Here is a 24,779-nt window from a genome sequence, read left to right as displayed (position 1 = left end):
ATGGAAGGACTTCTACTTTTCCTTCCTCATGGATCCAATTTTGACTTTGGCTCAAAAACTGCGGTGGCAGTTTTCCAAAAAATCCCAGAAAAAAACCTGGAAGCCTGGCCCTTATGTGACTTTTTTTTTAGCACGACATGTAGCCCCAACTCTGCTTCTGGGAGATGCATACTGCCTGAAAGAAATTAACCCATTATGGGAATCCAATAGATGCCCATGTTTACAATGATTCTGTTTTAAGTAAGGCTCTATGGTAATACAGGGTGGCCTAAAATAAGTGATAAAATAAGGGCACATTTACGCTACGGAATTTCTGAGCAGCGCCTCCTATTGTTTTCAATGGAATTCTGCTGAACCATACACAATGAAGAATTTCTGTGGCAAAACATTTTGCTGTGGAAACTCAGATTCCAGGTTCATTTTTTTTTTTTTTTTTTTGGCGGATCTGCTCAGATATGCATTGTTGTCAACAGTGACAGTGTATGTCCGAGCGAATCTAGCGCGGACCCCTTTGCCATGCCTGATGTGTACAGAATTCAAATAAAATTGGAATAAAAAGTGCCATCAAATAGGATTTACAAGAGAGAGAATAAAGTATTTATAAAGGAGGCCTAAGAGTGACAGAAGAGGTTGAAGGGGTACTCCGCTGCTCAGCGTTTGGAACAAACTGTTCTGGAGCCGGGAGCTCGTGATGTCATAGCCCTGCCCCCTCATGACATCACTCCCATAGACGGCTGTCAAGCCCCCTCCCATAGACTTGCATGAGGGGGCGGGGCGTGATGCCCCGCCCCCTCAATGCAAGTCTATGGGAGGGGGCTTGACAGCCGTCTATGGGAGTGATGTCATGAGGGGGCAGGGCTATGACATCACGAGCTCCCGGCACCAGCATTCGGAACAGTGAGCAGCGGAGTACCCCTTTAAGTGGAACTAGATACTGGGTTAAAGAGCGGTAAAAATATACGGTATATCATGAAAATGAGTAAACATCCCTTTGTCTCTATCCATCCAGATTGAATGCAAACTGAAAGATTTCACTAATAACTTTACACCATATTGTAAGAACGACACTACCCAGGATGAGCTCTCATTGGAGAAGGTAAGATAGCAAACAATAATAACCATGTTCACACCCTGTATACTCGTGCCAGGTCCAGTGGTTTAATGGACTGAATATAGTCAAATAGTGACTCAAAAGTGTTGTCTACTGCCCTTTTGAGTCCTGCAAAATAAAGGTATCTGAAACAGAACGAACATAGTCACTAGTAGACTATCCCTCTACTAGTGACTATGTTCGTTCTGTTTCAGATACCTTTATTTTGCAGGACTCAAAAGGGCAGTAGACAACACTTTTGAGTAAAGTCAATAAGCCTGCTGCAGGGACGCCACGTATAGCTTTTTGCTGGTATACAGTCTACATGTTGCATGAACCCAGCCTTACAACACTGTAAAATCCATTTAGGTTTTTCACCCTTAATTTTCTAATGTTTCTTTATCTTATTTATATCAGCACCACTTTGCTTGCCCCCTTCTAGGTACAGTACATACATTACAATATGTATATATGTGTGTGTGTGTGTGTGTGTGTGTACATCAATAATACATCAATAATATTTACACCTAAATATTTACACCTATTTACACCTAAATACCTGCTTTTTATGGCTGTATTACTGTACTTGTATTACAGTACTTGTATTACTGTACTTGTATTACTGTACTTGTACCAACTCTTTAGAAAATACCCAACTGGCAGCATTTTTAATTAAAGTACAAATAGTACACATGGCAACCTTAAGCCCATAATAAAATGCACATTAAAGGGGTACTCTGCTGCTTAGCGTTTGGAACAAACTGTTTTAAATGCTGGAGCCGATGCTGGGGGCTAGTGACGTCATAGCCCTGCCCCCCCAATGCAAGTCAATGAGAGGGGGCATGACAGCCATCATGCCCTCTCCCATAGACTTGCATTGAGGGGGCGGGGTGTGACATCACGAGGGGGCGGGACTATGACGTCACAAGCTCCCGGCACCTGCTCCAGCGTTCGGAACTGTTTGTTCCAAACGCAGAGCAGCGGAGTACCCCTTTAAACACTAGGCGAGATCAACCCCCCCCCCCTCAAGTATACAGACCCCACGCCAGACCCTCCTGTATACAAAAACCCAGTCAACGGGTAGTAAGTAACTTGGTGCCACCCAGTAGATTTCCACAGTTTTTGGCAAAAATAAACTGATTTGTTATTAAAGATCTGCTTAATAATCACATTTTGATCTCTTTGCTTCTGGAAGCTTTTGGAAGGCCTGGATGGTCTGATTGATGGATTTAGCTATGTCAATAAGTCTGATAGATTACAGAAAGCGGGAAATATCCTGAAAACTGTGGAACTCACAGTACAGAACTTGGTTCTTTTAAAACAGAAAGCTTTGTCACTCACCAACAAGAAGAAAACGATCAGTGAGTATTCTTACGATGCATTCTATATTGTTAAAGGAAATCTGGCACCTTTTTAATTCTGAACAACAAGAAAAAAAGGTGGTTTTAAATGAAAAGAACCCCAAATGCAGTAGTGCATTAATGCTGGGGGAGCAGATCCTGCCCTTGTGGTCCATTGCTAGGGGCGATCCCCAGCATAAAATGCATACAATGGAGGATGCCTGCAGCGGACCACAAGTGCCACAATGGCATCCTACACCAGATGAAAGTTGTGGATGTGTAACATAGAGAATAATACATACATTTAGGTGCATTACTGTGGTAGATGTAGACGGTAACATATGACTAACCCTCAAAATGATGTTAAAGGGGTAGTCCAGTGGTGAAAAACTTATCCCCTATCCTAAGGATAGGGGATAAGTTTGAGATCGCGGGGGGTCCGACCGCTGGGGCCCCCTGCGATCTCTCTGTACGGGGCCCCGGCTCTCCGCTGAGATAGCGGGTGTCGACCCCCGCACGAGGCGGCGGCCGACACGCCCCCTCAATACATCTCTATGGCAGAGCCGGAGATTGCCGAAGGCAGCGCTTCGGCTCTGCCATAGAGTTGTATTGAGGGGGCGTGTCGGCCGCCGCCTCGTGCGGAGGTCGACACGCCCCCTTCCAGCGGGCTGTCGGGGCTCCGTACAGGAGATCGCGGGGGGCCCCAGGGGTCGGACCCCCCGCGATCTGCAACTTATCCCCTATCCTTAGGATAGGGGATAAGTTGCTCACCACTGAATCACCACTGGACTACTCCTTTAAAATCAAGACATTAGCCAGAATATCCTTATATAAAGGATATACCTGAGCCCGCACACCAGCGCCAAGGTTTCTCGTAACACCTAACCTACTAACACTTAACCTACCTGTGCCGTATGGGCAACATGAAACAGGCACAGGGGGCATGATCCTGACACACAAGATTTAAATCATAATTTAAAAAAGCTGGGTAACTAGTCATTTAACCCCTTAAGGACCACGGGTTTTTGCGCCACCAATTCTACTTTGCAGTGTCAGTCATTTTACCCAAAAATCTACGGCGAAACGGAAAAAAAAACATTGTGCGACGATATTGAAGAAAAAATGGCATTTTGTAATTTTGGGGGCTTCCGTTTCTACGCAGTACATTTTTCGGTAAAAATTACACCTTATCTTTATTCTGTAGATCCATATGATTAAAATGATACCCTACTTATATAGGTTTGATTTTGTTGTACTTCTATAAAAAATAACTACATGCAGAAAAATGTATACGTTTAAAATTGTCATCTTCTGACCCCTATAACTTTTGAATTTTTCTGCATATGGGGCGGTATGAGGACTCATTTTTTGCTCAGTAATCTGAAGTTTTTAGAGGTTTCATTTTTGTATTGATAGGACTTTTTGATCGCTTTTTATTCATTTTTTCATGATATAAAAAGTGACCAAAAATACGTTATTTTGGACTTTGCAATTTTTTTTGCCCATATGCCATTGACCGTGTTGTTTAATTATTGATATATTTTTATAGTTTGGACATTTATGCACGTGGCGTTACCACATATGTTTATATTTATTTTTATTTACATGGTGTTTTTTTTTATGGGAAAAGGGGGGTGATTTGAACTTTTATTAAGGAAAGGGTTAAATCACATTTATTAACTTTTTTTTTACACTTTTTTTTGCAGTGTTATAGCTCCCGCAGGGACCTATAACACTGCATACACTGATTGCCAGCACTGTTCACTGCAAAGCCATAGCTTTGCAATGATCAGCGTCATCAGCGGTCGATTGCTCAAGCCTGAATCTCAGGCTTGGAGCAGACAATCACCGAGGGGACACGCCGGAGGCAGGTAAGAGGAACTCAGCTCGTGTCCCAGCTGATCGGGACATCGCATTTTCACTGCGGTAGTCCCGATCAGCCCCGCTGAGCAGCTTTCACTTTCGGTTTAGACGCGGCGTTCAACTTTGAACACCACGTCTAAAGGGTTAATAGAGCGTGGCACTGCGATCGCAGTCGCGCGCTATTAGCCCCGGCATCAGATACATGCCGGGACCGACCCGACACCGCGTGACCCCGCGTTATATTGCGGGAGCCGGCCAAGGACGTAAATATGCGTCCTTGGTCGTTAAGGGGTTAAGTATCTGTGTATTGGGAGAGAGGTATCTTTTAGTTTTGGCAGGGAGGAGAGCAGCCGCAGGGAGCTGCCCCAATGACTAGTTAGGCTTGGTTCACATCACGTTTTAGGCAATATGGAACCGCCTACGGCTGGGGGGAGCTAAAACCGGGCACTCCTCTATCCCTACTGTACGTGGCCGTATGTAATGTATTTCAATTCACTCCAGTCGGCTCATTGAAATACATTACATACGGGCTACATATGGCAGCGCCCGGTTTTAGCTTACCCCAGTCGTATGCGCTCCTGTATTGCCTAAAACGTGATGTAAACCCAGCCTTACCAGGGTCCCAGCAGCTTTTTTAAACTCTGATTTTTCCTGGCTCCTCCTCATGTTTTTAAGAAAGGTAAGCAACTAGCATAACACTTAGGCCAGGTTCAATATGGACATTCCGCTGCACTGTTCACACAGCAGAATTTCCACGCCAGATGTTTCTGCCATGGAAATTCTGATTCCGGCATCTGCAGAAAGAATAGACAAGTCTGCAGAGTCCACAAGAACATGCATTACCATCTATAAGACATTTCCGAGTGGTCCTAATGCCTGCCAGATCAGTGGTCACAAAATTCGGATGTTTTTATATAGAAAGTAACAGGGAAAATGAAAACAACAGAGCTGGTAGTTGGTTTGATGACTGTACACCAGCAGATTGCAGTGTGTTCTCATTCGAATGGGGTTAGCTGCAGTGGCCTACACAGCTGAACGCGAAGGTCGCAGTGTATAACTAGTAACTTTTTCCATACATATCACTGCCTCTACCTATGTCCAAAGGGCTTGTTGTAAAACACAGGAGAGATTGCTGTCCCAGTAATTGAGTACAGAAATGAGATAAAAGAAATACACAGATTAGAAAAAATAACATGTTTCAGTATCCTGGCTCTAATCAGGGATCGCTGAACAGTGTGTTGTCTTCCTGGCGCACGAGTTCGGCACATCACGCATCGGGTTGACAGCTTGCTGGGTAGGGCTAGAGAGGACCCAGCGGTCATGGTACATATTGTCACCAATGACAAAGTAAGAGGTAGGTGGAGTGTCCTTAAAAATGATTTCAGGGACTTAGGCCGCAAGCTTAAGGCAAGAACCTACAAGGTAGTCTTTTCTGAATTATTACCTGTACCACGAGCCGCACCAGAGAGGCAGCGGGAGATCAGGGAGGTAAACAAGTGGCTCAGAAGCTGGTGTAGGAAGGAGGGGTTTGGGTTCATGGAGAACTGGGCCGACTTCGCTGTCAGATACCGGCTCTACCGTAGGGACGGGCTGCACCTCAATGGGGAGGGTGGAGCTGTGCTTGGGGAGAAGATGGCTTGAAGGGTGGAGGAGTGTTTAAACTGGGGGGAGGGAACCTACAATGTAGAGGGGCAAGATAGTGTAGATAGAGAGGGGGGACTTATTAATGTACCTGGGGTGGAGTGGAGGGAGGGGTTAGAAGTTAATAGGAATAGGCTTCATAAAAAAAAAACATAAACCATTGAATTGCATGTTGACTAATGCCAGAAGTCTGACCAATAAAACTGACAAACTGGAGTTGATAATTTCTGAGGAGGATTATGACATAGCGGGTATAACAGGGACTTGGTTTAGCTGTGACTGGGCGGTCACCATACAGGGTTATAGTCTATTCAGGAAGGATCGGACAAAACGGAAAGGGGGAGGAGTTTGTCTTTATGTGAAATCGAGTCTGAAGGCCGCACTACGGGAGGATATATGGGAGGGAAACGATAACGTGGAGTCATTATGGGTAGAAATATATATGGAGATAAAAATAAAAAATAAATCCTGATGGGGTTTGTTATAAGCCACCAAACATAATGGAAGAGGCAGAAGATCAATTACTGAGGCAAATAAACAAGGCAGCAAATCAGAATGAGGTGATAATAATGGGGGACTTTATCCTGATATAAACTGGGAGACTGAGAACTGTGAATCTCATAAAGGAAACAGGTTTCTGACTATACATAAAGTCAATTATCTGTCCCAAATGGTGCAGAGCCCGACCAGAGGGGGCGCTCTACTAGACTTAATATTAACCAACAGACCTGAGTAACTAATGTGCAAGTAGAAGGACACCTAGGAAATAGTGATCATAATATAATACATTATAACTTGTTCTTCAATAAGGGAATCTCTGGAGGGGCCACAAAAACAATGAACTTTAGAAAGGCAAAGTTTGATCAACTCAGAGAAGCCCTTAACAATATAAAATGGGACATTGCCCTCAAAACCAAGAATACTGACACTACATGGGAGACTTTTAAAAAGATCTTAAATTCTCACTGTAAGATGTATATACCTTATGGGAATAAAAGGGTCAGAAATAAAAGAAAACCAATAAGGATGAATGAAAATGTTAAAGGAGATCTCCAGTGCTGAAAAACGTATCCCCTATCCTAAGGATATAGGATAAGTTTCAGATTGCAGGTGGTCTGACTGCTGGGGCCCCCTGCGATCTCCTGTACGGGGCCCCAGCTTGCTGGCCAGCTTGCTGACACGCCAGTTCAATACAACTCTATGGCAGAGTCGAAGCGCTGCCTTCGGCAATCTCCGGCTCTGCCATAGAGATGTATTGAGGGGACGTGTCAGTCGCCGCTTCATGCGGTGGTTGACACCCGCTATCTGGCCAGCAAGCTGGGGCCCTGTACAGGAGATCGCTAGGGGCCCCAGCGGTCAGACCTCCTGCGATCTGAAACTTATCCCCTATCCTTAGGATAGGGGATAGGTTTTTCAGCATACCCCTTAAAGGGGGCAATAAATGACAAAAATAAAGCACTGAAACAGGACGGCGTGAAGAAGCATTAAAAAGCTATAGAGCAAAAATGTAGAATATGTAAAAATCAGATAACAGCCGCAAAAGTGGAGACGGAAAGACTCCTTGCCAAGGAGAGTAAAACTAACCCCAAAATGTTTAATAACTATATAAATAGCAGAAAGGTTAAAAATAAAAGTGTTGGCCCCTTGAAAAATGATGAGGAAGAAATTATAGACTGGGATCAGGAAAAAGCAAATATATTAACCCCTTCACGCAGAACGCCATATATATATATATATATATATATATATATATACACACACGCCGAGTGACACGATACCTCCATGCATTCCGCCGTGTATATACAGCGTTCATTAAATGCGCGCTTCAGCTAAAGTCCCGGGGTGTCTGGAGGGAGACCACTCCCGCCTGACACCAGGGGCCCCATTCGATTAGCCCGATCAGTGATCGGGTGTGTGGTGGGTGCGCGGCGGGATTGACGGCAGCAGCAGGTGTCCAGAGGTGGCGGCCATGATGCCGGGGGTAAGTGGCCTCCCCCTTACAAATTACAACACTACAACTCCCAGCATGTCCAGAGGACCTGGAGGACCACAGTTTAGAAACCACTACCCGGCAGCAAATGGCTGTCAGTACATGCTTGGAGTTGTAGTTTTGCAACAGCTGCAGGCACACTGGTGGGTAAACACTGAGTTAGTCTGTTACCTAATTCAGTGTTTTCCTACCAGTGTGCCTCCAGCTGTAGCAAAACTACAACTCCCAGCATGCACAGTCTGTCAGATCATGCTTATAGTTGTAGTTCTGCGCCCGTAAACAACCCCCCCCCCCCCCCCCCTCACATGGGCTAGTGTTCCAATGCAAGTTGGAGCTGTGGAAAATTTGCCACCCAGCAGGAAACTCACTGTTATCCCCCACCCATGTGAATATACCCTAAAAACACTAACTACACTACACTACCACAAAATAATAAGTGAAACACTACATGTACACCCTTACACAATAACCGCCCCCCCCGCCACCCAACTCCACCTAAAATAAAAATGAAAAACGTTCCATACAGCAGCGTTTACTAAGCGGAGCCTCCAGCTGTTGCAAAACAACAACTCCTGGCATTACCGGACGGCCATTGACTGTCCAGGCATGCTGAGAGTTTTGCAACAGCTGGAGGCCCCTTGTTTGGGAAACATGGCATAGGGTATATTTGGTGGTGGAAGCAGGTGTAACGCTCCTATGCAAATCCCTAATTTAAGCCTCAAATTCCCATGGCGCTCACTCACCTCGAAGCCCTGTCGTATTTCACGGAAACAGTTTAGGGCCACATGCGGGGTATCTCCGTACTCGGGAGAAATTGTGTTACAAATTTTGTGGGGCTTTTCCTCCTTTTAACCCTTAAGGAAAGGAAATTTCATTTTTTACACTAACATGGTGGTGTTGGCCCATACTTTTCATTTTCACAAAAGGAAAAGAAAAACAAGACCCCCAAAATTTGTAAAGCAATTTCTCCAGAGTACGAAAATATCCTGTATGTGGGCAAAAAGTGCTCTGCGGGCACACAACAGTGCTCAGGAGTGAGAGCGCACCATGAACATTTGAGGCCTAAATTAGTGATTTGCACAGGGGTGGCTGATATTACAGTGGTTCTGACATAATCTCATAAAAAAAAAAAAAACACCCACATGTGACCCCATTTTGGAAACTATAGCCTTCATAGAACATAACAAGGGGTATAGTGAGCCTTAACACTCCACAGGTGTTTCACAAATTTCAATTAAAGTTTTCATTTTCACAAGAGGTAATAGTAAAAAAAAAAAAAAAAAAAGCCCCCCAAAATTTGTAACCCCATTTCTTCTGATTTTTGGAACAGTGGTCCGTGAAAATGAAAAATTTCATTTTTCGTTTGCACAGCCCAGTCCACTGTTCCAACGATCTGTCAAGTGCCAGTGGGATGTAAATGCTCACTGCACCCCTTGTTACATTCCATAAGGGTTGTAGTTTCCAAAATGGGGTCACATGTTGGGGGAGTCCACTGTTCTGGCAGCATGGGGGCGTTGTAAACGAACATGGCCTTCAATCCCAGCCAAATTCTCTCTCCAAAAGCCCAATGGCACTCATTTTCTGTTTTGGCACCATGGGGGCTTTGTAAACGCACATGGCCCCCGACTTCTATTCAAACCAAATTCTCTCATAGCGCTCAAAAGCCCAATGGCGCTTCTTCTCTTCTGAGTCCTGTAGTTCGCCCGCAGAGCATTTTCTATCCATATATGGGATATTTCCATATTCAGAAGAAATAGTGTTACAAATTTGGGGGACTTTTTTCTCCTATTAACCCTTGTAAAAATGAAAACTTTGGGATAACACCAGCATTTTAGTGAAAAAATCTAATTTTTCATTTTTATGTGTAACTTTTGTGAAAATTTGTCAAACATCTGTGGGGTGTTAAGGCTCACTATAACCCTTGCTACATGCCTTAAAGGGTGTAGTTTCCAAAATAGTATGCCATATAGGTTTTGTTTTTTCTTCCTGTTCTGGCACCATAGGGGCTTCCTAAATGCGTCATGCCCCCCAAAAGCCATATCAGCAAAATTTGCTTTTCAAAAGCCAAATGTAGCTCCTTCTCTTCTGAGCATTATAGTGCGCCCGCAGAGCACTTGACGTTACCACATGGGGTGCTTCCATACTCAGAGGAAATGGGGTTACAATTTTTGGGGGGCATTTTCTCCTATTACCCCTTGTAAAAATTGTAAATTTGGGGAAAAAAACAGCATTATAGTACAACATTTTTTATTTTCATTTACACCTCCCACTTTGACGAAAAGTTGTCAAACAGCTGTGGGGTGTTAAGGCTCACTGTACCCCTTGTTACATTTCTTGAGGGGTGTAGTTTCTAAAATAGTATGCCATGTGTGTTTTTTTTTTTGCTGTTCTGACACCATGGGGGCTTCCTAAATGCAACATACCCCCCCCCCCCCCAAAAGCCATTTCAGCAAAATTTGCTCTCTAAAATCCCATTGTCGCTCCTTCCCTTCTGAGCCCTCTAGTGCACCCACAGAGCACTTGACATGCACAAAAAATAAAAATAAAAAGCCCCCCAAAATTTGTAACCCCATTTCTTCTGATTTTTGGAACAGTGGTCCGTGAAAATGAAAAATTTAATTTTTCGTTTGCACAGCCCAGCCCACTGTTCCAACGATCTGTCAAGTGCCAGTGGGATGTAAATGCTCACTGCACCCCTTGTTACATTCCATAAGGGTTGTAGTTTCCAAAATGGGGTCACATGTTGGGGGAGTCCACTGTTCTGGCAGCATGGGGGCGTTGTAAACGAACATGGCCTTCAATTCCAGCCAAATTCTCTCTCAAAAGCCCAATGGCACTCATTTTCTGTTTTGGCACCATGGGGGCTTTGTAAACGCACATGGCCCCCGACTTCTATTCAAACCAAATTCTCTCATAGCGCTCAAAAGCCCAATGGCGCTTCTTCTCTTCTGAGTCCTGTAGTTCGCCCGCAGAGCAGTTTCTATCCATATATGGGATATTTCCATATTCAGAAGAAATAGTGTTACAAATTTGGGGGACTTTTTTCTCCTATTAACCCTTGTAAAAATGAAAACTTTGGGATAACACCAGCATTTTAGTGAAAAAATCTAATTTTTCATTTTTATGTGTAACTTTTGTGAAAATTTGTCAAACATCTGTGGGGTGTTAAGGCTCACTATAACCCTTGCTACATGCCTTAAAGGGTGTAGATTCCAAAATAGTATGCCATATAGGTTTTGTTTTTTCTTCCTGTTCTGGCACCATAGGGGCTTCCTAAATGCGTCATGCCCCCCAAAAGCCATATCAGCAAAATTTGCTTTTCAAAAGCCAAATGTAGCTCCTTCTCTTCTGAGCATTATAGTGCGCCCGCAGAGCACTTGACGTTACCACATGGGGTGCTTCCATACTCAGAGGAAATGGGGTTACAATTTTGGGGGGGCATTTTCTCCTATTACCCCTTGTAAAAATTGTAAATTTGGGGAAAAAAACAGCATTATAGTACAACATTTTTTATTTTCATTTACACCTCCCACTTTGACGAAAAGTTGTCAAACAGCTGTGGGGTGTTAAGGCTCACTGTACCCCTTGTTACATTCCTTGAGGGGTGTAGTTTCTAAAATAGTATGCCATGTGTGTGTTTTTTTTTTGCTGTTCTGACACCATGGGGGCTTCCTAAATGCAACATACCCCCCCCCCCCCCCAAAAGCCATTTCATCAAAATTTGCTCTCTAAAATCCCATTGTCGCTCCTTCCCTTCTGAGCCCTCTAGTGCACCCACAGAGCACTTGGCATGCACAAAAAATAAAAATAAAAAGCCCCCCAAAATTTGTAACCCCATTTCTTCTGATTTTTGGAACAGTGGTCCGTGAAAATGAAAAATTTAATTTTTCGTTTGCACAGCCCAGCCCACTGTTCCAACGATCTGTCAAGTGCCAGTGGGATGTAAATGCTCACTGCACCCCTTGTTACATTCCATAAGGGTTGTAGTTTCCAAAATGGGGTCACATGTTGGGGGAGTCCACTGTTCTGGCAGCATGGGGGCGTTGTAAACGAACATGGCCTTCAATTCCAGCCAAATTCTCTCTCCAAAAGCCCAATGGCACTCATTTTCTGTTTTGGCACCATGGGGGCTTTGTAAACGCACATGGCCCCCGACTTCTATTCAAACCAAATTCTCTCATAGCGCTCAAAAGCCCAATGGCGCTTCTTCTCTTCTGAGTCCTGTAGTTCGCCCGCAGAGCAGTTTCTATCCATATATGGGATATTTCCATATTCAGAAGAAATAGTGTTACAAATTTGGGGGACTTTTTTCTCCTATTAACCCTTGTAAAAATGAAAACTTTGGGATAACACCAGCATTTTAGTGAAAAAATCTAATTTTTCATTTTTATGTGTAACTTTTGTGAAAATTTGTCAAACATCTGTGGGGTGTTAAGGCTCACTATAACCCTTGCTACATGCCTTAAAGGGTGTAGATTCCAAAATAGTATGCCATATAGGTTTTGTTTTTTCTTCCTGTTCTGGCACCATAGGGGCTTCCTAAATGCGTCATGCCCCCCAAAAGCCATATCAGCAAAATTTGCTTTTCAAAAGCCAAATGTAGCTCCTTCTCTTCTGAGCATTATAGTGCGCCCGCAGAGCACTTGACGTTACCACATGGGGTGCTTCCATACTCAGAGGAAATGGGGTTACAATTTTTGGGGGGCATTTTCTCCTATTACCCCTTGTAAAAATTGTAAATTTGGGGAAAAAAACAGCATTATAGTACAACATTTTTTATTTTCATTTACACCTCCCACTTTGACGAAAAGTTGTCAAACAGCTGTGGGGTGTTAAGGCTCACTGTACCCCTTGTTACATTCCTTGAGGGGTGTAGTTTCTAAAATAGTATGCCATTTGTGTGTTTTTTTTTTTGCTGTTCTGACACCATGGGGGCTTCCTAAATGCAACATACCCCCCCCCCCCCAAAAGCCATTTCAGCAAAATTTGCTCTCTAAAATCCCATTGTCGCTCCTTCCCTTCTGAGCCCTCTAGTGCACCCACAGAGCACTTGACATGCACATATGAGATATTTCCTTACTCGAGATAAATTGGGTTACACATTTTGGGGGGGCTTTTTCTCCTTTTACAAAACATTTTTTTAAAAATGGGTCTACAAGAACATGTTAATGTAAAAATTTAAGATTTTGAATTTTTACTTGTCATTTTAAATACTTGGAGGGGTGTAGTTTATATAATGTGGTAATTTATGGGGTATTTCTCACAGAAAGGTCTCTCAAGTCCACTTTAAACTGAACTGGTCGCTGAAAAGTCCAAGCCCATTTGACCTTAAGGACCAGGCCAATTTTATTTTTGCATTTTCTTTTTCCTTCTTGTCTTCTAATAATCGTAACTCTTTTATATTTTCATCCACAGACTAGTATGAGGGCTTGTTTTTTGCACGACCAGTTGTCTTGCGTAATGACATCACTCATTTTACCATAAAATGTATGGCGCAACCAAAAAAATACTATTTCTGTGGAGAAATTAAAAAGAAAACCGCAATTTAGCAAATTTTGGAAAGTTTAGTTTTCACATTGTACAATTTATGGTAAAAATTACATGTGTCTTTTCTATTATTATTGCGCTTAAAAAAAATCGCAAACTTTTTAACCAAATTAGTATGTTTCAAATCCTTCTATTTTGATGACCTATAACTTTTAATTTTTCCATATAAGCGGCAGTAAGAGGGCAAATTTTTTGCTGCTATGATCTGTACTTTTTATTGATACCACATTTGTGTATATAAAATTTTTATAAAAAAAAATTATATAAGAAATCAGACAAAAAAGCAGCAATTTTGCGCGATTTTTTTATTTTTTTTTACGTTCACGCCGTTCACCATAAGGGATCAATAACATTATATTTTAATAGTTTGGACATTTACACATGCGGCAATACCAAATATGTGTATTCATTTTATTTATTTTTTACACTTTATAGGGGTAAAATGGGGAAAAAAGGGCATTTTACATTCTTATTGGGGAAGCAGATTTTTCTATTTTATTTTTTTTTACTTTCCTTTTTACACTTTAATAGTCCCCATAGGGGACTATCTATAGCAATCCTTTGATTACTAATACTGTTCAGTGCTATTCATAGGGCATAGCACTGATCAGTGTTATCGGTCATCTTCTGCTCTGGTTTGCTCGATCTCAGACCAGAGCAGAAGACCCCGGGAGACGGCCAGAGCCAGGTGAGGGGACCTCTGGCCGCCATGCTGGATGATTGGTTCCCTGCGGCAGCGCTGCAGGCTATCCGATCATCCATTTAAAATACTGCCGCAGATGCCATGATCAGTATTGATCACGGCATCTGTGGGGTTAATGGCGGACATCCGTGCGATCGCAGATGTCCGCCATTACCAGTGGGTCCCTGGCTGCTGATAGCAGCCAGGACCTGCCGGGCAAGACGCATGCACCGATCCGGTGCTCGTGGTCATGGCAGAGCGTAAATGTATGCCATGGTGCGTTAAGTACCACGGCACCATGACGTACATTTATGTCCATTGTCATTATGGGATAATGTCTTCAAAAAGTCAAAACATGTCAACTTTATGATGCCAACATGAAGTAGACATATTGTTTGGGTGAATCAATATACAATTTATTTGGTATGTCCATTTTCCTTACAAGCAGAGAGTTTAAATTAAAAAAAAAAAAAACTCCCCAGTACAGGTCACCTGTCTAACCCAGGAAGAAGTACAGTGCCGCCTACAAAAAATCTAAATATACAAATCACCAGGTCCAGATGGCATTCTTCCCCGTGTCCTAAGGGAGTTAAGTAAAGTTATAGACAAACCCCTATTTCTAATATAGTGACAGGGATGGTTCCCCAGGACTGGCGCATAACAAATGTGGTGCCAATATTTAAAAAGGAGTCAAAAAGTCACCCTGGGATTTATAGGCCTGTTAGTTTAATCTCAGTTGTATGTAAATTGTTTGAGCGTTTTCTAAGAGATGCTATTTTGGAGAAATAAATGTATGACCCCATATCAGCATGGCTTTATGAGGGATCGGTCCTGTCAAGCTAACCTGATCAGCTTTTATGAGGAGGTGAGTTCCAGACTGGACCAGGGGGAATCACTGGATGTCATATATCTTGATTTTTCCAAAAGCATTTGACACGGTGCCACATAAAAGGTTGGTTCATAAAATGAGAATGATGGGGCTGGGGGAGAATGCGTGCAAGTGGGTAAGTAACTGGCTCAGTGATAGGAAACAGAGGGTGGTTATTAATGGTACTTATTCTGATTGAGTGACTGTTACTAGTGGGGTACCATGGGGGTCAGTCTTGGGTCCTATTCTATTTAACCCCTTAAGGACTTAGGACGTACCTGTACGTCCTAAGCCCGCACCCGGTGTTAAAAACGGGGTCACGCCGTGACCCAGCACCACACCGAGTCGGTCCCGGCTGCTAATCATAGCCGGGACCCTGGGCTAACAGCGCGCGGCATCGATCGTTGTGCCGTGCGCTGTTAACCCTTCAGACGCGGCGATCAAAGTTGACCGCTGCGTCTGAAAACGAAAGTAAACGCTTCCCGGCAGCTCAGTCGGGCTGATCCGATCGCAATGTTCCGATCAGCTGGGACGCAGACATTGGTCTCCTTACCTGTGTCCGCGGCGTCCGATCAGGGTTTGCCTGAACTACAGGCTTGAGCAATCGAGCCCCTATCTCGCTGATCCATGCAGAGCTATGGCTCTGCAGGGATCAGCAAAGGAGATCAGTGTGTGCAGTGCTATAGCTCCCTATGGGAGCTATAGCACTGCAAAAAAAAAGTTAAAACAAAAAGTTAACAAAGGTCATTTAACCCCTTCCCTAATAAAAATTCAAATCACCCCCCTTTTCCCATAAAAAAAACTGTGTAAATAAAAATAAAAATATGTGGTATCGCCGCGTGCGTAAATGTCCGAACTATAAAAATATATCATTAATGAAACCGCACGGTCAATGGCGTACGCGCAAAAGAATTCCAAAGTCCAAAATAACGTATTTTTGGTCGCTTTTTATATCATGAAAAAATGAATAAAAAGCGATCAAAAAGTCCGATCAATACAAAAATTGTACCGCTAAAAACGTCAGATCACGGCGCAAAAAATGAGCCCTCATACCGACCCATACGCAGAAAAATAAAAAAAAAGTTATAGGGGGTCAGAAGATGACAATTTTAAACGTATAAATTTACGTGCATGTAGTTATGATTTTTTCCAGAAGTACGACAAAATCAAACCGATATAAGTAGGATATAATTTTAATCATATGGACCTACAGAATGCATATAAACGGAAGCCCCCAAAAGTTGCAAAATGGCGTTTTTTCTTCAATTTCGTCGCACAATGATTTTATTTTCCATTTCACTGTAGATTTTTGGGTAAAATGACTGATGTCACTGCAAAGTAGAATTGGTGGCGCAAAAAATAAGCCATCATATGGATTTTTAGGTGCAAAATTGAAAGAGTTATGATTTTTAAAAGGCGAGGAGGAAAAAATGAAAGTGCAAAAACCGAAAACCCCTCAGTCCTTAAGGGGTTAATATATTTATTAATGACCTTGTCGAGGGATTGTATAGTAAAGTAGCAATCTTTGCAGATGATATTAAACTCTGTAAAGTGGATAACACCATAGAGGACAGTGCACTGTTACAAATGGATCTGCATAGGTTGGAGGTTTGGGCTGGTAAGTGGCAGATGAGGTGCAACACTGATAAATGTAAGGTAATGCCCATGGGGAGGAAAAATCCGGGCTGGGATTACCGTATATACTCGAGTATAAGCCGACCCGAATATAAGCCGAGGCCCCTAATTTGACCCAAAAATCCCAGGAAAAGTTATTGACTCGAGTATAAGCCTAGGGTGGGAAATACATCATCCCCCCCTGTCATCATCCAGACCCCCATCATTAACACCCTCATCATCATCACCTGTCATCATCCCCCCTTCATCATCACCGCCTGTCATGATCCCCCCTTCATCATTCCCTTGTCATCATCCCACCCCCCCTTCATCATCCCCTTGTCATAATCCCCTTGTCATCATCCCCACCCCCCTTCATGATCCCCTTATCATCCCCACCCCCCTTCATCATCCCCTTATCATCCCCACCCCCCTTCATCATCCTCTTGTCATCATCCCCACCCCCCTTCATCATCCCCTTGTCATCATCCTCTTGTCATTATCCTCTTGTGAACTATCCGCCCTCAGTGATCTTCAACCTGCGGACCTCCAGAGGTTTCAAAACTACAACTCCCAGCAAGCCCGGGAAGCCATCGGCTGTCCGGGCTTGCTGGGAGTTGTAGTTTTGAAACCTCTGGAGGTCCGCAAGTTGAAGACCACTGCGGCCTTCGACATCATCCAGCCCCCTCTCACCCCCTTTAGTTCTTTACAGTACTCACCTCCGCTCGGTGCTGGTCCGGTGCTGCAGGACTGTCCGGTGGGGAGGTCGTCCGGTGGGATAGTGGTTCCGGGCTGCTATCTTCATCGGGGGCGTCTCTTCTCTGCGCTTCGGGCCCGGAATAGAGGCGTTGCCTTGACGATGACGCAGAAGGGCGTTGGTAATGAACGTACCTCTGCGTCGTCGTCAAGGCAACGTGACTATTCTGGGGCCGGGCCCGAAGCACGGAGAAGATAGCAGCCCGGAACAACTATCCCACCGGACGACCTCCTAACCGGACAGTCCTGCAGCACCGGACCAGCGCCAAGCGGAGGCGAGTACAGAACTAAAGGGGGTGAGAGGGGGCTGGATGATGTCGAAGGCCGCAGTGGTCTTCAACCTGCGGACCTCCAGAGGTTTCAAAACTACAACTCCCAGCAAGCCCGGACAGCCGATGGCTGCCCGGGCTTGCTGGGAGTTGTAGTTTTGAAACCTCTGGAGGTCCGCAGGTTGAAGACTACTGAGGGTGGAGAGTTCACTCGAGTATAAGCCGAGGGGGGTGTTTTCAGCACGAAAAATCGTGCTGAAAAACTCAGCTTATACTTGAGTATATACAGTATGTATTAAATGGGAGAACACTTGGAACACCTGACATGGAAAAGGACTTAGGAGTCTTAGTTAACAGTAAATTTAGCTGTAGTGACCAGTGTTGGGCAGCTGCTGGCAAGGCAAATAAAATCATGGGGTGCATCAATAGGATCATAGATGCCCACGACAAGGAAATAATTCTACCGCTGTACAAATCACTAGTCAGACCACACATAGAATACTGTGTACAGTACTGGGCACCAGTGTACAAGAAAGATATAGTGGAGCTGGAGAGGGTTCAAAGACGGGCAACCAGAGTAATACAGGGAATGGGAGGACTACAGTACCCAGAAAGATTATCAGAATTAGGGTTATTTAGTTTAAAAAGAAGACTTAGGGGCGACCTAATAACTATGTATAAATATATCAGGGGACAGTACAGAGATCTCTCCCATAATCTATTTATACCCAAGACTGTATCTATAACAAGGGGGCATCCTCTACGTCTAGAGGAAAGAAGGTTTCTACACCAGCACAGACGGGGGTTCTTTACTGTAAGAGCAGTGAGACTGTGGAATTCTCTGCCTGAGGAGGTGGTCATGGTGAACTCAGTAAGAGAGTTCAAAAGGGGTCTGGATGCATTTCTAGAAAGTAATAACATTGTTGGTTATGGATATTAGATTTATAGGGACAGAACGTTGATCCAGGGATTTATTCTGATGCCATATTTAGAGTCAGGAAGGAATTTCTTCCTCTAGTATGAGGTTTTTTTTCCTTTCTCTGGATCAACTCAGCAGGAACTCATGGGGCCATAGGTTGAACTCAATGGACTCTGGTCTTTTTTTAACCTTATAAACTATGTTAAAATATATGTTATACATTCCTTTCAAGAAGTTACTTTTGTGGTTCCTGTTAATGGCCATTGAAAATTGATTAATGGCTTATTCTCCGAACAGGCTATGGACAGCTGGTCAATGGACTGCTGACATCCATCAATCCCCAGATCAGCTGTCTAGATGACCCCCGATGCCTAGAAGACCACCATGTACAATGCCAGAAGCCTTTAGCTTTATACATTGTCTAGTGTTGTGCTATGTTACTGAAGATTAGCTCACATCGAAGTGAATAGATGCTGAGATGCGGTAACTATGCACAGCCACAACACAATGTATGGAGCTAAGCTTTTGGGTTCCGTACACTTTGTTTACATTTGATTGCAGGGGCTTGCCAGAACAGGTGCCCGGAGGAGGTACCGGATGTCAGCATCCTTCCAATAAGCTACTGATGGACTATCCTGAGAATGCGCAAATCAATTAATTGAATAAGATCCTCTTTGCTCGTTACAACTCCTGTTATGCTTTATTACAATAATGGATGTTAATGGCAAAGTAGAAAAAAAAAGAGCAACAGTCATAGTGTGAAAGAAGCCTTATACACAATGTTTAAACAACAATTTTCATGCTGCGCAAAATCTGATGTGATGTGTATTCTTCTATTAGCTGAAATACAGGGCTACTCAGAGGCAGCCCTGTGTGTTCAGTGAGGATTGAAGGCTTGACCGCGTGCCAACGTAACTGTAACATGTGGCCCCACATCCAAACCATCACTGAACAGGGCAGCTGCAGGGTAGCCCCGTATGTCAGCTACAGCTGGGTTTCACAACACATAAGGCATTAGGTCTTATAAGGTAGTCTATCTACAAATGAAGCATTGAAATATGAATATGAAAAGTGTCAACTAAACCCAGGTTTGCTACTTCTGTATATTCATGGATATAAATAAAGTTTTAACTCTTTTAAAGGAGTAGTCCAGTGGTGACTCAGTGGTGAACAACTTATCCCCTATCCTAAGGATAGGGGATAAGTTGCAGATCGCGTGGGGTCCGACCGCTGGGGCCCCCTGCGATCTCCTGTACGGAGCCCCGACAGCCCGCGGGAAGGGGGCGTGTCGACCTCCGCACGGAGCGGCAGCCGACACGCCCCCTCAATACAACTCTATGGCTGAGCCGAAGCGCTGCCTTCGGCAATCTCCGGCTCTGCCATTGAGATGTATTCAGAGGGCGTGTCGGACGCCGCTTCGTGCGGGGGTCGACACCCGCTATCTGGCCAGTGAGTCGGGGCCCCGTACAGAGATCGCAGGGGGCCCCAGCGGTCGGACCCCCCGCGGTCTCAAACTTATCCCCTATCCTTAGGATAGGGGATACGTTTTTCACCACTGGACTACCCCTTTAATCTACAACATGGATAATACATAGTACGACAAGCCACATGGTAGAAAATAGCTAACACCCATTACAATTACAATGCTAATGAATAGTAGTAATATGACTGTCACTTATGGTTTGAACATTGGGGAGATTTTTCAAATCAGAGGAAAAGCTGCTGAGTTGCCCAAAGCAACCAATGAGATCGCTTCTTTCATTTTTCAGAGGCCTTTTAAAAAATAAAAGTAGTGATCTTATTGGTTGCTATGGGCAACTCAGCAACTTTTTCTGTGGACAGATTGATAAATCGCCCCCAATATTGTATTTAGATTTATAATCCGTTATATGACAAAAAAAAAATTGAACCCTAAATGCGAGTTATGTTTCCATAGGTATTGAAGTTGCCCATGGTACTGCAGATAGCGGCACACTCTCACTTCAAGGCAGCAAAAGCAGTGTAACACTGGACTCTAAAACAGCTGCGGGGAATACAGGTAACCAGCTTCTTTTCCATGTAGCTGTTATGGCTCAAACCACATGCATGTACACGGTATTGTGACAACGGAGCCTGAGGGGAGGATATAGAACAGGTCTATGAGAGACACTAGATTCTAGATTGATGCGACTAACTTGGTGGTGGAAGTAGTGATATTATACCTCCATGACCTGGCATGTGATGGAACAAGACACAACTTTGTTTTATGGATTCCAAAAAAAAAAAAACTTTACATCTATAAACTCAGAATATGGACCTATAGGTGACAGTGATTGTTGAATTTCAGATCGGTACAATATAGCTTTGGTTTGAAGCTGTGTGCATAAGTCCTTAGGTAAAAAGTCTACTATAGGTGATAAATCTATAAGCGGTCAGGTTAGGATATTTGGATGAGTTCCATGGGCACCAAAGGTACAGCCAAAATCAAGTTGAAAATGTAAAATGTCTGCACTATGCTTCATTACTCATTAATATTACCAGTTGCAAGTAAACGAGTCTACCCTAACTTTGAAAACATCCTGACGACAGATGGGTAAAAACCCATAAAGACTTTGAAGGACATTTACCTGCAGTAAGGACATTCTGGGAGTTGTAGTCATGCAACGTGGGCGGGAGATGTGCGGACGGGTGACAAGCTTGTCACCTAACCCACCGCATAACTACAATTCCCAGCATGACTTTACAGTAAGGACATGCTGGGAGTTGTAGTATTGTGACACAAGAAGGCAAGAGATGTGCATGTCAACTGTCCCACCGCACGACTATAACTCCCAGCATGTCCTTACATTGAGGACATGCTGGGAGTTGTAGTCCCAATAGCTTGCTTGTGGTAGATGTGAGCGGGTGCCGAGGTGATGAGCTGCGCACAAAGTGGCACAAAAAGTCGCGACCTTTTGTGGGACTTTTAAAAATGCTGTGAAAAGCAAGTTTGTAAGCCAGGTCTGACCTTGCTTACACTTGCGACTTTTTGAAGGGGAGTTGCGATTTTTTTTTTTTGCTTACGTGTGACTTTTGCACTTGATCAATTCCCGAACACTGCAAAATGAAAACTGAAAATTGCTTAGGTTGGGCTGAATTATATTTTTTGCTTACCCACAAAAGTCGCACAAAAAGTTGCTTACGTTCACGTGCGACTTTTCTAAGCAAAAAAAAAAAAAAAACTCTAAATATCTTGATAAATCTCCTTCTTTAACTCCATTGGTGGTCATCTCAGATCTAATCACTACTGATAGAGGGCTAAAAGGCTTAAAGGGGTACTCTGGTGAAAAACGAAATTTTTTTAAATCAACTGGTGCCACAAAATTAAACAGATTAGTAAATTACTTCTATTTAAAAACCTTAATCCTTCCAGTACTTATCAGCTGCTGTATACTACAGAGGAAGTTCTTTTCTTTTTAAATTTATTTTCTGTCTGACCACAGTGCTCCCTGCTGACCTCTGTCTGTCTGTCAGGAACTGTCAAAAGCAGGATAGGTTTGCTATGGGGATTTGCTCCTACTCTTGACAGTCCCTACTGCACATATCAATCATGTAAGAAATATGAATAAGCTATGTGTACAGTGTGGTCACTAGTCTGATTAGAATAGCAGGGTCCTTAAATAAGTATTAAAATGAAATACATGCATCCCAAGCCTCCCAGAAAACATAAAGCAGAGGGAAATATGGAGCCATAATATTTAGTGCAGATATCTGGCATTGAAGGGTTACTCTGGTGAAGGGGTGTTTTAGCTATTCTTAGCATGGGACCAAGGCTTCCTTTTCCATAGCTGACATTAGATCCGGCTTAGTATACTTATCTTGGCACCAAGTATAACCAGCATTACACATCTTCTTGCTCACCCTCACTTCCCAGTCTCTTCATGATTGATGTACTTAGCCATGTACGCCACTCAAAGTAGGACTGGGACATGAGAGTGAGTAAGGCTAGGTTCAGACTACGGAATCTCCGGGCAGAAAATTCCCGCCCGGAGATTCCGAGTGCGGCCAGCACCGACTGAATCAGTCGGCGCTAGGACCGCGCGGACACTGCGGTCTCCAATAGACTGCAATGTGTTCCGCGCAGATTTCCACCTGAAGAAAGAGCAGCGCCATTCTTCAGGCGGAAATTTCCAAGCAGATTTTCCATTCACAAATTCCGAAGTGTGAATTTGTGAACGGAAAACCATTCACTATACAGTACATTTTAGCAAGCGGAATTTCCGCCTGCAATTTCAAAGCGGAATTGCAGGCGGAAATTCCGTAGTCTGAACCTAGCCTAAGAGGTATGCCAGGCTGTGGCACTTCGGCAAATTGGCCTTGGCTTCTTGACAATTGGTTGAGAAATAAAACGGCCACCACCATCAGCTCAAGGAAAGATACAGGTGTCTGCAGCAGGAAATACAGCTGACAGTTCACAGGAGGTGGTGAGTGCAACGCTAAACTTTTAAAATTGTATGAAGAAAAATCACAGCTTGCGCAAAAAGTTTACTTTAATTTAAATTTTTACCACAGTTTTTATGAATTCCCTCCATGTTTCAATTTCATTCCAATTTTACATTTTTGGCACACCATCTCCTTATTGATTTTAATGGAGAAAAGCCACAGCGCTGAAATCTATGATAAAACCCTTTTCACTAAAAGCCACTTTCACAAAAAAAAGAGGAATTTATTTTGGGCTAAGAGTAAATGTGAACGAAGAATGTCCGGCACGAGATGTGCATATACAACTTGCTTTATTAAAGGAGCAGTCCAGTGCTGAAAAACTTATCCCCTATCCTAAGGATTGGGGATAAGTTTCAGATCGCGGGGGATCCGACCGCTGGGGCCCCCCGCGATCTACTGTACGGGGCCCCGGGAGCCCACGGGAAGGGGGCGTGTTGACCACCGCACAAAGCGGCAGCTGACACGCCTCCTCAATACAACTCTATGGCACAGTCGTAGCGCTGCCTTCGGCAATCTCCAGCTTTGCCATTGTGCAGTATTGAGGGAGCGTGTCGGCCGCCACTTCGTGCGGTGGTCAACACGTGCTATCTGGCCAGCGAGCCGGGACCCCGTACATGAGATCACTGGGGGCCCCAGCGGTCGGACCACCCGCTATATAAAACTTATCCCCAATCCTTAGGATAGGGGATACGTTTTTCAGCACTGGACTACTCCTTTAATGCTTGGCAAGGAGTCACAATACAGATAAGAAACGTCTGACGCGTTTCGCACCTGGCGGTGCGAATCGCGTCAGACATTTCTTATCTGTATTGTGACTCCTTGTCAAGCATTAATAAAGCAAGTTTCATATTCAAATCTCGTGCCGGACATTCATTGTTTGGATTCGTATGGTGTAGCCGGGGCGGGGACGGCGGGTCCGATAGCACAGGTGTACATTGGCAGTTATAAGTGGATGAGCGGACAACACAGCTTTTTGTTTAAGAGTAAATTTGGGCTACCTGTGGAGTAAGTAAGGTGGACATCATAGATGTCTAATCAAAATTAAAGACAAAAATTAAGAGCAAATGTTAATAATAGGAAAACTTTGCCTTTACTGATAAGCATATAAATGCCACGCAAATACTGCCCAGGTCACATATGAATCTGAGGCCACATTGCTGCAAACAGAGAACCCTATGCCATGTCTACAATGAACTAATGCACCAAAGAGATTACCTCCAATGTCCTCTTCAAGGGCTTTATCTGCCCATACAGTTTACAGACACTGAAGGAGAAATGTGGTATCATATGCAGATCATTGAGATAAATCACCAACTATGCTATAAATGTGTAGGTAAGGTCCATCAAAGGCGGAACTAATGGCATATTTACAGGCTTGTATTGCCAGAATTACCCCTTTCAGTGACCACTTTCCACATCAATTGTCACTGTTTAGTTAAACAGAATCATTTCATTTGTAGCAACTAAGGGTAGGTGCACCTGTGTGAACACTGCGCCATAGAACCACAGTGCTCAACCTCGCAGAAGAGAATTGACATGCCAATTCTTTTTGTGCAATTCCCCAGATCCCATTTAAAGGGGTTGTGCGCTGCCCTACCTTTCGGAGCTCCGCTCGCAGCAGAGTGACGTCCGGCCCCTCCCTTCCCATAGACTTTGGTTGAGAGGGCGGGCGTGACGCCACGAGGGGCCGGGCGTGACGTCACGAGGGGGCGGCCGCGAACATGGAAGCCCGCACACAG

At 43.9% G+C, this 24,779-nt stretch overlaps 1 protein-coding gene and 1 long non-coding RNA gene across 4 annotated transcripts in view; one reads left to right on the top strand and one right to left on the bottom strand.

The window, feature by feature from the left end:
- ADGRE5 (adhesion G protein-coupled receptor E5) overlaps nucleotides 1-24,779 on the top strand; it is a 184,204-nt gene that overhangs the window by 119,318 nt on the left and 40,107 nt on the right. For all 3 annotated transcript variants that reach the window (XM_056570735.1, XM_056570737.1, XM_056570736.1), the window contains 3 exons: nucleotides 1,010-1,096; nucleotides 2,286-2,451; nucleotides 20,516-20,617. In XM_056570735.1, coding sequence (XP_056426710.1) covers nucleotides 1,010-1,096; nucleotides 2,286-2,451; nucleotides 20,516-20,617 — 355 coding nt within the window. The remainder of the gene's footprint in view (nucleotides 1-1,009; nucleotides 1,097-2,285; nucleotides 2,452-20,515; nucleotides 20,618-24,779) is intronic.
- LOC130367855 (uncharacterized) overlaps nucleotides 1-24,779 on the bottom strand; it is a 401,538-nt gene that overhangs the window by 355,386 nt on the left and 21,373 nt on the right. The window lies entirely within an intron of this gene.

Source organism: Hyla sarda, chromosome 4, assembly GCF_029499605.1.
Source record: "Hyla sarda isolate aHylSar1 chromosome 4, aHylSar1.hap1, whole genome shotgun sequence".
Classification (NCBI taxonomy): domain Eukaryota; kingdom Metazoa; phylum Chordata; class Amphibia; order Anura; family Hylidae; genus Hyla; species Hyla sarda.
The sequence above is the reverse complement of the archived record's forward strand: the minus strand, read 5'-3'. Positions and strand labels throughout refer to the sequence as shown.